The 15,900-nt window shown below is 46.1% G+C and overlaps 1 protein-coding gene across 3 annotated transcripts in view; it reads right to left on the bottom strand.

The window, feature by feature from the left end:
• LOC112219891 (WD repeat-containing protein 7) overlaps positions 1–15,900 on the bottom strand; it is a 352,753-nt gene that overhangs the window by 252,596 nt on the left and 84,257 nt on the right. For all 3 annotated transcript variants that reach the window (XM_042302729.1, XM_042302730.1, XM_042302731.1), the window contains one exon: positions 9,251–9,342. In XM_042302729.1, coding sequence (XP_042158663.1) covers positions 9,251–9,342 — 92 coding nt within the window. The remainder of the gene's footprint in view (positions 1–9,250; positions 9,343–15,900) is intronic.

Genomic DNA, 15,900 nt, shown 5'->3' with positions numbered 1-15,900 from the left:
GGGACAGGGATACTGGAATGATGGAGGTAGATATGTATAGGGGTAAGGGGACAGGGATACTGGAGTGATGGAGGTAGATGTGTGTAGGGGTAAGGGGGCAGGGATACTGGAATGATGGGGGTAGATATGTATAGGGGGAAGGGGACAGGGATACTGGAGTGATGGAGGTAGATATGTATAGGGGAAGGGGACAGGGATACTGGAGTGATGGAGGTAGATATGTATAGGGGAAGGAGACAGGGATACTGGAGTGATGGAGGTAGATATGTATACGGGACAGGGATACTGGAGTGATGGAGGTAGATATGTAGAGGGGAGGGGACAGGGATACTGGAGTGATGGAGGTAGATATGTAGAGGGGGAAGGGGACAGGGATACTGGAGTGATGGAGGTAGATATGTATAGGGGAAGGAGACAGGGATACTGGAGTGATGGAGGTAGATATGTATAGGGGACAGGGATACTGGAGTGATGGAGGTAGATATGTATAGGGGACAGGGATACTGGAGTGATGGAGGTAGATATGTATAGGGGGAAGGGGACAGGGATACTGGAGTGATGGAGGTAGATATGTATAGGGGAAGGGGACAGGGATACTGGAGTGATGGAGGTAGATATGTATAGGGAAGGGGACAGGGATACTAGAGTGATGGAGGTAGATATGTATAGGGGAAGGAGACAGGGATACTGGAGTGATGGAGATAGATATGTATGTTAGGTGACAGGGATACTGGAGTGATGGAGGTAGATATGTATAGGGGACAGGGTTACTGGAGTGATGGAGGTAGATATGTATAGGGGAAGGGGACAGGGATACTAGAGTGATGGGGGTAGATATGTATAGGGGAAGGGGACAGGGATACTGGAGTGATGGAGGTAGATATGTATAGGGGGAAGGGGACAGGGATACTAGAGTGATGGAGGTAGATATGTATAGGGGAAGGGGACAGGGATACTGGAGTGATGGAGGTAGATATGTATAGGGGACAGGAATACTGGAGTGATGGAGGTAGATATGTATAGGGGACAGGGATACTGGAGTGATGGAGGTAGATATGTATAGGGGACAGGGATACTGGAGTGATGCAGGTAGATATGTATAGGAGACAGGAATACTGGAGTGATGGAGGTAGATATGTATAGGGGGAAGGGGACAGGGATACTGGAGTGATGGAGGTAGATATGTATAGGAGAAGGGGACAGGGATACTGGAGTGATGGAGGTAGATATGTATAGGAGACAGGGATACTGGAGTGATGGAGGTAGATATGTATAGGGGAAGGGGACAGGGATACTGGAGTGATGGAGGTAGATATGTACAGGGGAAGGGGACAGGGATACTGGAGTGATGGAGGTAGATATGTATAGGGGAAGGAGACAGGGATACTGGAGTGATGGAGGTAGATATGTATAGGGGAAGGAGACAGGGATACTGGAGTGATGGAGGTAGATATGTTTAGGGGACAGGGATACTGGAGTGATGGAGGTAGATATGTATAGGGGACCGGGATACTGGAGTGATGGAGGTAGATATGTATAGGGGACAGGGATACTGGAGTGATGGAGGCAGATATGTATAGGGGACAGGGATACTGGAGTGATGGAGGTAGATATGTATAGGGGACAGGGATACTGGAGTGATGGAGGTAGATATGTATAGGGGACAGGGATACTGGAGTGATGGAGGTAGATATGTATAGGGGACAGACAGGGATACTGGAGTGATGGAGGTAGATATGTATAGGGGACAGAGATACTGGCGTGATGGAGGTTGGTGTCAGACTTGATGCACCGGTACCTCTTGCCATGCCTGCAGCAGAGAAAATAGTCTATTTCTTGGGTGACAATTTCCCAGGCCTTTCTTTTCACGCCGCCTGATATAGAGGTACTGAATGGCAGGGAGCTGGGCCCCAGTGATGTACTGGGCTGTCCTCACCACCCTCTGATATAGAGGTCCTGGATGACAGGGAGCTGGGCCCCAGTGATGTACTGGCCTGTCCTCACCACCCTCTGATATAGAGGTCCTGGATGACAGGGAGCTGGGCCCCAGTGATGTACTGGCCTGTCCTCACCACCCTCTGATATAGAGGTCCTGGATGACAGGGAGCTGGGCCCCAGTGATGTACTGGGCTGTCCTCACCACCCTCTGATATAGAGGTCCTGGATGGCAGGGAGCTGGGCCCCAGTGATGTACTGGGCTGTCCTCACCACCCTCTGATATAGAGGTCCTGGATGACAGGGAGCTGGGCCCCAGTGATGTACTGGGCTGTCCTCACCACCCTCTGATATAGAGGTCCTGGATGGCAGGGAGCTGGGCCCCAGTGATGTACTGGTCTGTCCTCACCACCCTCTGATATAGAGGTCCTGGATGGCAGGGAGCTGGGCCCCAGTGATGTACTGGTCTGTCCTCACCACCCTCTGTCGATCGCGCCATGCGATCGAGGGCGGTGCATTTGCCATACCAAGCAGTGATGCAGCCAGTCAAGATGCTCTCGATGGTACAGCTGTACCATGTTTTCTGGACTTGAGGGCCATTGCAAAACTTTTACAACCTCCTGAGGGGGGAAGCGGCACTGTCACGCTTTCTTCACGACTGTGTGTGTTTGTACCATTTTAAATCTTTAGTGACTTGGACACAAAGTAACTTAAGAGGTGTTTACCAGCTCCACTGCTGCCGGTGTGCTCGCCCCCGTTTCCAGCTCCTTGGTCTTGACGTTGAGGGAGAGGTTGTTGCTCCGGCATATTGATAATGGTGTTGAAGTTGTGCGTGGCCACACAGTCGTGGGTGAACAGGGAGTACATGAGGGGACTAAGCACACACCCCTGAGGGACCCCTGTGTTAAGGGTCAGCGTGGATGGAGGTGATGTTGCCTACCCTCACCACCTGGGGTCGGCGGGTGAGTGGGTGAGGGCAGTGTGGAGTGCAATAGAGATTGTGTCGTCTACGGATCTGTTGGGGCGGTATGCTCATTGGGTCTAGGGTGTCTGGGATGGTGGAGTTAACGTGTGCCATAACCAGCCTCTCAAAGCACTTCATGATTATAGATGCGAGTGCTACAGGGTGCTAGTGTGTGCTACAGGGTGCTAGTGTGTGCTACAGGGTGCTAGTCATTGCGGCATGAAGCCTTAGAGATCTTAGGAACAGGGATGATGGTGGTCATGTTAGAACACATGGGGATTACAGACTGGGACAAGAAGACGTTTTGATAAGGACCGTGAATATGCCTGCCCAGCTTCTCCGCGTACGCTCTGAGAACGCAGGCCTGGAATACCGTCGGGGACGTGGTCTTGTAAGTGTGGAGCGAATTAAAAAGACCCTATCTCACGTTGGCCTCGGAGAGCGATGGCCCTCACACCCGGGTTCCATGTTGTTGTCAATGCATTTTATGCACGTTTTGAGTTAGTCCGGTAGAGACGCATCGTTGGGCAGACAACAGATGGTTCTTCCTTTGAAACCCATAATGGACAGTAGACCCTGCCACATGCACCAGGCGTTGGAGTCTGTAATATGATTCCACCTTTTCCTGTATTGTATTGTCATTTTGCTCGATTGATGATTTTGCGGAGGTCATAGCGGACCTTCTTGTACTTATTCTTGTCTTTGGCGGTAGCATCAGGGTTTTCTACGGTATCTCTGTGTGCGGTAGCTCTTTAGTTTAGCGCCAACCTCTGTTAATCCATGGCTTTTGTTTTGGGGAAGCAACAAACCTTCCCAGTGGGAACGACGTCACCGATTTCTAATGAGGCCGGTGACGGAGGTGGTTATGCTCATCAATGTGACCTGCAGAGGGTCACAACATATTCCAAACAAAGAAAAGCAGCCTCTGGGTGTTTTCCTGCTTATAGCCTTGTACAGCTCATTTAGCACCAGCTTGTTATCTTTTCTCATCCTGAGGTGGCCTGTATACACACAGCACCAGCTTGTTATCTTTTCTCATCCTGAGGTGGCCTGTATACACACAGCACCAGCTTGTTATCTTTTCTCATCCTGAGGTGGCCTGTATACACACAGAGCCAGCTTGTTATCTTTTCTCATCCTGAGGTGGCCTGTATACACACAGCGCCAGCTTGTTATCTTTTCTCATCCTGAGGTGGCATGTATACACACAGCACCAGCTTGTTATCTTTTCTCATCCTGAGGTGGCATGTATACACACAGCACCAGCTTGTTATCTTTTCTCATCCTGAGGTGGCATGTATACACACAGCACCAGCTTGTTATCTTTTCTCATCCTGAGGTGGCATGTATACACACAGCACCAGCTTGTTATCTTTTCTCATCCTGAGGTGGCATGTATACACACAGCACCAGCTTGTTATCTTTTCTCATCCTGAGGTGGCATGTATACACACAGCACCAGCTTGTTATCTTTTCTCATCCTGAGGTGGCCTGTATACACACAGCGCCAGCTTGTTATCTTTTCTCATCCTGAGGTGGCATGTATACACACAGCGCCAGCTTGTTATCTTTTCTCATCCTGAGGTGGCCTGTATACACACAGCGCCAGCTTGTTATCTTTTCTCATCCTGAGGTGGCCTGTATACACACAGCACCAGCTTGTTATCTTTTCTCATCCTGAGGTGGCCTGTATACACACAGCACCAGCTTGTTATCTTTTCTCATCCTGAGGTGGCATGTCTACACACAGCAGTCACCATAACAGCTGAAGAGGTCGAAGGGCGTTTGACCATCCGGTATTCCAAGACGGGTGAACAGTGAGGATTTAGAACACCAGTTGGAGTTGATGAAGTGGCAAACTCCTCCCCCCTCAATATCCCCGACTCCACTGTCCTGTCAGCCTGTTGGGTGGGGCTGGGCCCCAGTGATGTATCTTGTCCGAGAGCCATGTTTCTGAAAAGCTAAAAAGATTGCAGTTCCTAGAGTGCCGTTGGTAGCGAATACACGATCGGAGGTCATTCATCTTATTATCAACTGACCGGATCCCCCTCCCTTTTCTCTAACTGTTCCTCTTCGGGAGGCGTCAGAATTACAGAAAGAGCCCAGGACAGATGAGTCGAAATAGAAGCTGGAATTGGGGTAAGAGTTCTTGTCGGTGGTAAGAAATAGAGGATACATTTAGTTAAAAACAAAGTAAAAATAAATTACAAAATAAATCACAAAAAAGCTAAGTTGGGTCGGAGCTTTGCAAACCGGTGGCCATTCAGTACAGCGCCATCTAGGAGACTTACCCAGAAAGCCTGACAGCTGTAGTCGCTGCTAAAGGGGATTCTAACATGTATAGACTCAAGGGGTTGAATTTATTTACCTAATCAAGGTAAATAAGTGATTTATTTTTCATTCATATTTTTTAATAATTATTTACATTGGAGTATTTTGAGTAGATCATTAAAAAAATGTTTTATCCCACTTTGGATCACAATGAAATGGGGGGTGAATACTAATGACAGGCACTGTATCGGACACAGCCACGAAGAAAGAAACATCCTCTGATTCTGGGTAATAAAACGAATGGCCCCTTGTGCAAAAAATAAATATACACATTATATGTTGGCTTTGTCTATATTTTTATTCTGTTTGTTTTTGTTAAATGATATCAAGTTTGAAGTTTTTAAATGTCACGTGCAAAAGGTACAGTGAAATGCCTTTCTTGATAGCTTAAAATCAATACCGACGGCAGCACGCAATACCGACGGCAGCACTCAATACCGACGGCAGCACGCAATACCGACGGCAGCACGCAATACCGGCGGCAGCACGCAATACCGACGGCAGCACGCAATACCGACGGCAGCACGCAATACCGACGGCAGCACTCAATGACCGACGGCAGCACTCAATACCGACGGCAGCACTCAATACCGACGGCAGCACTCAATACCGACGGCAGCACTCAATACCGACGGCAGCACTCAATACCGACGGCAGCACTCAATACCGACGGCAGCACTCAATACCGACGGCAGCACTCAATACCGACGGCAGCACTCAATACCGACGGCAGCACTCAATACCGACGGCAGCACTCAATACCGACGGCAGCACTCAATACCGACGGCAGCACTCAATACCGACGGCAGTACTCAATACCAACGCAGTACTAAAAATAGCATAAGGTGAAGACAGTAAAATACACAAGTGATCTTTGGATAAACACATGTCACCGTTTTACCTCACATTATTGTGAAGTGATGCCCAGTTACTGACTGGTTTAGAGGGGAAAGAGCAGAAACAATTAGCATAATGAGCAGAGGGTCCTTACGGCCAGAGTGTCAATGGGAGGATGACACAGCCATTTAGCAGGTCACTACAGGATACTGCCTCTCAATTAGAATATGGTGTGACAACGGCCCCATGGCTCCGAGAGCAAATGGGGGGGTGGGGGCACGTGTGTGTGTGTTCAAGGTTAGCGGGGTCGTCGTTAGTTAATAACGATGTTCATACATAAGCACTATACTTTAATTTCTACATTTAATTATGATACAACAACAAAAGATGAGTATAGCAGGGCCATGATTGGTCCATACCACATACACTACTCAGTTCCTACAATTAAAGCTGCAGTATGTGACCGCATTCACATAGAAATGCGTGTTATAGATCTGCCGTTCACATCGAAAGCAAGTCTAAGAAGCGGTAGATCTGTTCTACGTGCTCTATTTCTACGCTTCCCGGTCTTAAAGTTTAGTTTTTGCGTCTTTTAAGTTCGGTTTTATACACCAGCTTCAAAACAGCTGAGAACACAACATTTTTGGTGATGGGAAAAGATATTTCACAGAGGTTTAGATGGTTCAATGAGTCTCTACACTACACTTCCTGTTTTGTCACAAACCGAAATTAGGTCAACTATTAGACTTTTAGCAAACCAGGAAGTGGCGGAGCGATTTCTGCATAGTGCATCTTTACATAGTTAATGTAAAAAAATATATTAAGAACAGAAAAATATAAATAGATAGCTAGATATATAGATAATATTAAAATATGTACATGCAAGAACAAATCATTTCATTTCCGGTTTATCTTCCTTTTTTATTTTATTAATCGAGAGTATCAAATGTTATATATATATATGCCATTAAGACATCGTCTGATCCAGTCATAGGGTACAATATTATTCCACATATGAACACACCACCCAAACTGACCTGGATCACCGAGCTCAGGGATGGGCAACTGACAGGGAACTCTCTGAACTCATCATGAAAGGTTGCAGTGACTTGTGGGTCTGCTGTCCAGATACATACCCCACACATGCAGTCAGTCTCAGCCTTAGTCTTTTGGAGAACCCAAGTGAAGTTTTAAGAGTCCTGAAATTCTACACATTTTTGCCAATGGGGCGGAGATAAATATATTTGCAGTTTTGAATATGATATCTGATTGAAAGTGACTAACAAAATCAATGTGGGCCCCCGCGGTCAGTAATTTGACCATGATTACTACAAGTTTAGACAGCTGGCGAACTTACCAATCTAAAACATGTTAGCTGACATGAAATAACAAGAGAGGAACTGCTGATGCACAACCACATTACCAAATGACACCTGGTTTATTGTACTGTTCTAACTGTCATCATTCTAAATGACACCTGGTGTATTGTACTGTCATCATTCTAAATGACACCTGGTGTATTGTACTGTCATCATTCTAAATGTCACCTGGTGTATTGTACTGTTCTAACTGTCATCATTCTAAATGACACCTGGTGTATTGTACTGTCATCATTCTAAATGACACCTGGTGTATTGTACTGTCATCATTCTAAATGACACCTGGTGTATTGTACTGTTCTAACTGTCATCATTCTAAATGACACCTGGTGCATTGTACTGTCATCATTCTAAATGACACCTGGTGCATTGTACTGTCATCATTCTAAATGACACCTGGTGTATTGTACTGTTCTAACTGTCATCATTCTAAATGTCACCTGGTGTATTGTACTGTCATCATTCTAAATGACACCTGGTGTATTGTACTGTTCTAACTGTCATCATTCTAAATGACACCTGGTGTATTGTACTGTCATCATTCTAAATGACACCTGGTGTATTGTACTGTTCTAACTGTCATCATTCTAAATGTCACCTGGTGTATTGTACTGTTCTAACTGTCATCATTCTAAATGACACCTGGTGTATCGTACTGTCATCATTCTAAATGACACCTGGTGTATTGTACTGTCATCATTCTAAATGACACCTGGTATATTGTACTGTCATCATTCTAAATGACACCTGGTATATTGTACTATTTTAACAGTAAGTTGAGACCCCGACTTAGTTCTCCCCCCTTGCTTACAAAAAGGGCCAGTTGCCTTTCCCTGAGCTATATAGATACTGAACAACCCTTGACTGGTATAAGTCAGGGACAAGGCCAGACAGACAGCAGTGAGACAGACGTAACTGTTGTTTTGTCAACCAGGGGCTGGGGTCAAACGCCAGGGGCTGGGGTCAATTTGAATTTAAGTCAGTAAATTCAGGAAGTGTTTTGAATTAAAAAATGCTTGATTTGCTTATCCTTTAATTTTTGAGAAATAGTTGAAAGTAGATGGTATTTTTTTTCAATGATTGAATATAAATGTCAGCTTACTTCATGAATTGAGCCCAATCCTGTAGTATAATAACAGGTGAGCTGCGCTGTAAATGTATATATTATTTGTTTTGTACACTGCTGCTACTCGCTGTTTATTATCTATGAATAGTCACCTCACCCCTACCTACAAGTACAAATTACCTCAACTACCCCCGCACAGTCACTCGGTAGTGGTACCCCCCTGTATATAGCCTTGTTATTGTTATTTTATTGTGTTACTTTTGATTATAATTTAATTATGTTTATTTGGTAAATATATATATTTCATATTATATATATATAATATATATAAATATATATAATATAAATATTATCTCAACCTTATTTCTTGAAGTGCATTGTTGGTTAAGGGCTTGTAAACTAAGCATTTCACGGTAAGGTCTTCACTTGTTGTATTCGGGGCATTGGACAAACAAACACAGCTTGATTTAGTATTGTAGAGACTGTCGGTGACACCTTAGTTTCCTGTGGAGACGATATGAAGTATTCTAGGGTAGTGTCTCAAATGACATTCTATTCCCCGAAATAGTGAAAAATGTTTGAGAATAAGGAATAGGGTGCATTAGGGACTCAGCCTAAGTTTGAAAGGCCAGGAGCGGATTCTCTCCTAGATCTGAGATTCACAGCGCCTGCTGCCTGCCCTGTACATCAGTGGATCTCCTAGCACCGCCCCGAGGGAAAACAGCCTTTTGTAGTTACCTTGTTTGATCTGTCCCTGCACGGCCGGACTAGACACCTGGGGGGGTGCTGCAGTCTTTTTGGGGGTCTCAGGGGTCCCGGGTCTAGGAGGCCTGGAGAATAGAATACATAAGATACCATCAAATATTTAGCAGACAGAGAAGCTTGAATTGTGTCCATGTACTGTGTAGAAAAGACAAGCTTAGTAGTATGAGGGGGGTGTGGGGGGTAGGTAAGCATGTGTGTGTACGTGGTCAGAGAGAGGTGATGAACAACAAATCATCACTATACAAACACTCAAATTCCTATTTTTATTCAGGCTAAGTACAGGTTCAGATGTGTTCTGTTCTATCTAGTAGTTGAAAGGCTCAAGCCCCCCCCACCTCTCAGTCCACAATGTTAAAGGGAAGGTGGCCCCATCATTATTACCTCGAACACCTGCAGTTCTCCTCCCACTAGGGTTTCCTTCCCATCCTGACTAAATCACCAGGGCCAAAAATACACCGTAACACATAAAATCAGAGGCTGTTAACAGGTTTCCCAGACCTCCACGTGTGATCTTTACAGCGCCTCACAGCCCACACTACCCCCTTTTAAGAAAAGCCTCAGGGTAAGTGTTCCATTCTGCTGACTACACCTGTTGCATTGGGACTAATGAAGACAATGAAGAGTAGAACAGTTTCTCTCTCGTTAGCTAAAAGTAGACATGTGCTGTACTGGGATCTGACACTAACAGGGCCGACTGTGATCCTGTGATGTTACAAATCCTGGTCTGCAGGGAAACGTTCTAACATTTAATCTGACAAAACTAGTTATTCTCTCAGGAGAGTGAAGACGGATTAAAGTTGACAGAGAGAGAAGTTTAGCCAGGAGAGAAGTTTAGCCAGGAGAGAAGTCTGTGGCTTTTACTAAGTCTGGAGAAAGAGAGTGATGAGATCCTTCGTTGAGTAACCCCTCCACCCCAGCCGGGTCCTTCGTTGAGTAACCCCTCCACCCCAGCCGGGTCCTTCGTTGAGTAACCCCTCCACCCCAGCCGGGTCCTTCGTTGAGTAACCCCTCCACCCCAGCCGGGTCCTTCGTTGAGTAACCCCTCCACCCCAGCCGGGTCCTTCATTCAGTCCCCTCTACCCCGAGTTTGGTCCATAAATGTGACTCCTACGTCCATGGTGTGTCCCCATAAAATTTCACGACAGTAAAAAGTGTCAACATCTTCTCACAGAAAACTAACTGTACCGTCAATAGTGAAGTATTTATATTTATATTTCGACTTTGGATCTTTATTTAATTGATGTATTTCATCCCCTTTAAGTTTGATCCCAGATGACACTTCTCCATAAAGCCTCTGCGACTAGCTAGATGTGGTCGACAGCCAACGCTAATCTGAACAACAGGAGGCTGAATTCCTATTCATCACGCGGCACGGACACATTTACTCAGCTAGTTGGAGTCTGCATAGAAACCCTTTAGAGTGATCAGGGGCCTATTGTCCCAGTCTGTAGAAGAGGCTTGTTCAATGATTCGCTAAGAGAGAGCTGTACAATACCTCTACCCAGACCATTCATTTAATTTAGGGCCCATCCACTGTTTATCACACTAAAGGCCAGGCCAGAAAGACAGACACAGCTATGCATGCATTCCAAAAAGGGCACCCTATTACCTATTTCGTGCAGTACGTAGGGAATAGGATTCAATTTGGGACGCAACCATGGAAATGCACTCCTCTTTAACACTGAGCATCTTACCCATTGTTAACACAAGATACAGGAAACACACACACAACTAATAGGGTGGGAAAAAAGTGCAGAACTCCAGGGAATTGGCCAATATGGAAAACATGTGTAACCACGGTAGCAATTCAACCGGAAGAGTTTGGAGATGATGGGGTAATGATTAGTCAAAATAGGTCAATTCACCTGATACGAAACTGAATATAAAACATTGCACCGTTTGATTTCATGTTATATTTTTAGCTGTACTTTTCGGGCCGCATTTGTTGATAATGAACACTGAAAATACTCTGAATACAATCAGTAACATGATAATGATAGTAGAAATTGGGATAGGTGTAACATAGGACAACAATAAGGGTTTGAGTGAGAGGTGTAACTGGTGTGATCAAGTGAACACCGCTGTCAAACCAGTCTTCAACTATACGTGTTTTTGTTGGTGTTGTTGTTCTCCTAGCTGTGCCGTTGAGGAACAAGAGCAAAACGTGTAGTTGTTTTGAACACAGCCCTGCCTTTACACAATTACTGTTGTTGTTTAGGCCAGGGGTTCTCAAATGGTTGTGGGTCCAGGGACCCCTTTAATGTTAAGAAATTCATCAGGGACCCCCCTCATAGTCAGAAAAGCTCAAGTGAGATGAAAATAGCAAACAAGGAGTTTTACTTATGATGTCGGGCAGAGCATGGCCGGACAAACCAAATCTCTGTCCCTAGGAAAGACCATTTTAAAGGCTCGCCTCTTGGCATCGGAAAGAAAATGTTGCCGTTTTCAAGCTACTGTAATTTCCTGCAATTCGACAAATGTGTCATCACAGAGAGATGTTTGTTGTTGCAGCCTTAAAGCTAAAATACTGCAATTCTACAGCTTTTTCCACGAGGCAGAGAAAACGTTGCAGTTTTAAAGCTAAAAATACATTTATAGCAAAAAAACAACAAACAAAAAAATCAGAAAAAATTGGAGAAATACAAGATGCATCGAGTTGGAAAAAAATTGAATTGGTGGAGTACTTTGGATACCAATATCGCTGTGAGCATCGCAGACTCATGTTGCCCAGGGTTAAAAACATATATTTACAGATTAATAATGAATAATACATTGTATTATATTACACCCTCTAAAAACATATTCCACGGATCCATTTGCCAAAATGTGTTTAAACCTTAAGAGTCTAAGCCCTGCCTAAACCAGGGGAGGGGAGATTCTACTAACCTATATGGAATTGTTTTAAGAAGGTCATACCAAGGGTCATTTAGCTATTTGATTATGAATATTAAGACCCTTGAAGTATATAAAAATAAAAATAAACATGAAATAATGTTTTGGGCTGCTATTAGCTCAGACAAGCACATTGGATAACAGATTCAACAGACAGTCCTTACTGCTATTAGCAGTCATGGCTTTAGAAGCTTCTGATAGGCTAATTGACATATTTTGAGTCAATTGGAAGTTTACCTGTGGATATATTTCAAGACCTACCTTCAAACGTAGTGCCTCTTTGCTTGACATCATGGGGAAATCAAAAGAAATCAGCCAAGACCCCAGAAAAATAATATGTAGACCTCCACAAGTCTGGTTCATCCTTGGGAGCAATTTCCAAACGGCTGAATGTACCACGTTCATCTGTACAAACAATAGTACGCAAGTATAAACACCATGGGACCACGCAGCCGTCATACCGCTCAGGAAGGAGACGCGTTCGGTCTCCGAGAGATGAACGTACTTTGGTGTGAAAAGTGCAAATCAATCCCAGAACAACAGCAAAGGACCTTGTGAAGATGCTGGAGGAAACAGGTACATAAGTATCTATATCCACAGTAAAACGAGTCCTATATCGACATAACACGAAAGGCCGCTCAGCAAGGAAGAAGCCACTGCTCCAAAACCCCCATAAAAAAGCCAGACTATGGTTTGCAACTGCACATGGGGACAAAGATTGTAGTTTTTGGAGAAATTACCTCTGGTCTGATGAAACAAAAATAGAACTGTTTGGCCATAATGACCATCGTTATGTTTGGAGGAAAAAGGGGGAAGGCTTGCAAGCCAAAGAACACCAACTCAACCGTGAAGCACGGGGGTGGCAGCATCATGTTGTGGGGGTGATTTGCTGCAGGAGGGCCTGGTGCACTTCACAAAATAGATGGCATCATGAGGTAGGAAAATTGTGGATATATTGAAGCAACATCAAGATATCAGTCAGGAAGTTAAGCCCAAATGGCTGGGGGGGAAATTAAGGACATCAAGGTAGGTCCTGGCTGGGGGAACTGAAAAAAGCGTTAACACATTAGGCCCTGGCTGGGGGCTACCCAAAATGTTTGACCCAAGTTTAAAACGCATTAGGTCCTGGCTGGGGGGTTTAACGCTATACTAGGTCCTGGCTGGGAATGGGAATGATATAAAAGCTGAAATGAAACTTAACTGACATTTCAGGCCCTGGCTGGGGTCAGGAATTGTGAAAAATAAGTTTAAATGTATTTGGCTAGGCCCTGGCTGGGGGGCCGACAGATGCACGCAACGTAATACTTGTCAGGCCCATGGCTGGCTGGGGGGTTAACGCATTAGGCCCTGGCTGGGGGGTTAACCCATTAGGCCCTGGCTGGGGGGTTTAACACATTAGGCCCTGGCTGGGGGGTTAACCCATTAGGCCCTGGCTGGGGGGTTAACCCATTAGGCCCTGGCTGGGGGGTTATCACATTAGGCCCTGGCTGGGGGGTTAACCCATTAGGCCCTGGCTGGGGGGTTAACACATTAGGCCCTGGCTGGGGGGTTAACACATTAGGCCCTGGCTGGGGGGTTAACCCATTAGGCCCTGGCTGGGGGGTTAACCCATTAGGCCCTGGCTGGGGGGTTAACGCATTAGGCCCTGGCCCTGGCTGGGGGGTTATTAGGCCCTGGCTGGGGGGTTAACGCATTAGGCCCTGGCTGGGGGGTTAACGCATTAGGCCCTGGCTGGGGGTTAACCCATTAGGCCCTGGCTGGGGGGTTAACCATTAGGCCCTGGCTGGGGGGATTAACGCATTAACCCATTAGGCCCTGGCTGGGGGGTTAACACATTAGGCCCTGGCTGGGGGGGTTAACGCATTAGGCCCTGGCTGGGGGGGCCCTGGCTGGGGGTAACACATTAGGCCCTGGCTGGGGGGTTAACGGGCCTGGCTGGGGGTAACCCATTAGGCCCTGGCTGGGGCTGGGGGGTTAACCCATTAGGCCCTGGCTGGGGGGGGTTAACCCATTAGGCCCTGGCTGGGGGGTTAACCCATTAGGCCCTGGCTGGGGGGTTAACCCATTAGGCCCTGGCTGGGGGGTTAACACATTAGGCCCTGGCTGGGGGGTTAACCCATTAGGCCCTGGCTGGGGGGTTAACCCATTAGGCCCTGGCTGGGGGGTTAACCCATTAGGCCCTGGCTGGGGGGTTAACCCAGGCCCTGGGCCCTGGCTAGGGGCTGGGGGTTAACCCATTAGGCCCTGGCTGGGGCCCTGGCTAGGGGTTAACCCATTAGGCCCTGGCTGGGGGGGTTAACCCATTAGGCCCTGGCTGGGGGTTAACCCATTAGGCCCTGGCTGGGGGGTTAACCCATTAGGCCCTGGCTGGGGGGGGTTAACCCATTAGGCCCTGGCTGGGGATTAATACATTGTTTAATGGGCTTTCTGGAGATCCTTTTCATTTTAACCAGGAAGACATTTATTCTAGAATACTGTCATAAATCTAAGGAAGACCACATGAAAAAAAAAACATTTTGAAATATTGAGGACTGGCTTGGAGCATCTGTATGGCTAGAGGACAGGATGAGAAGAGGTCTGTCCGTCCATCTGTACTCCCTCATTAACTATGAACCATGTCTGTCCGTCCATCCATCTGTACTCCCTCGTTAACTATGAACCATGTCTGTCTGTACTACCTCGTTAACTATGAACCATGTCTGTCCGTCCATCCATCTGTACTCCCTCGTTAACTCTGAACCATGTCTGTCCGTCCATCCATCTGTACTCCCTCGTTAACTCTGAACCATGTCTGTCCATCCATCTGTACTCCCTCGTTAACTCTGAACCATGTCTGTCCATCCATCTGTACTCCCTCGTTAACTCTGAACCATGTCTGTCCATCCATCTGTACTCCCTCGTTAACTATGAATCATGTCTGTCCGTCCAGCTGTACTCCCTCGTTAACTATGAATCATGTCTGTCCGTCCAGCCAGCTGTACTCCCTCGTTAACTATGAACCATGTCTCTGTCCATCTGTACTGCCTCGTTAACTATGAACCATGTCTCTGTCCATCTGTACTGCCTCGTTAACTATGAACCATGTCTGTCCGTCCCCCCGTCCCCCGTTTTATGTACGATAATACAAAACACACATCAAGGGGCACCGGGCCGGCCGTCGACAGACTTCATAAAATTGTCATCATCTTTCTGGCATTTCAGCAACAGTATGTTTCATACTGTTTCATTCAGCTTCCCTATGAGACCAAGAGAAGGAAGCTCCAACAATCAGACCACCTCTGCCCCGGTCTCTGCTCGCGGGTCACTGTACAAATAGCAAACGAAGACTGAACAACAGCGCAATACAAACCAGGCAATCCTCCCCAATTTCAGCAACGCCTCACCAGGGGCCCACAGAGGACATGGGGGGCCTGGGGGTACAACAGACTGGGGACAGATAATCACAGGGCCAGGTGCCCACAGAGGACATGGGGGCCTGGGGGTACAACAGACTGGGGACAGGTAATCACAGCACCCTTCTTAAGAGGACATGGGGGTACATACATACATATCTACATACATACATAATACTACATAGCACCCTTCTTAATACATTAGACATACATACATACATACATACATACATACATACATACATACATACATACATACATACATACATACATACACATACATACATTACATTACATTACATTACATTACATTACATTACATTACATACATACATACAT

Source organism: Oncorhynchus tshawytscha, linkage group LG20, assembly GCF_018296145.1.
Source record: "Oncorhynchus tshawytscha isolate Ot180627B linkage group LG20, Otsh_v2.0, whole genome shotgun sequence".
NCBI classification, from domain to species: domain Eukaryota; kingdom Metazoa; phylum Chordata; class Actinopteri; order Salmoniformes; family Salmonidae; genus Oncorhynchus; species Oncorhynchus tshawytscha.
Note: the sequence above shows the minus strand (reverse complement) of the source record. Positions and strands in the feature narration are given on the sequence as shown.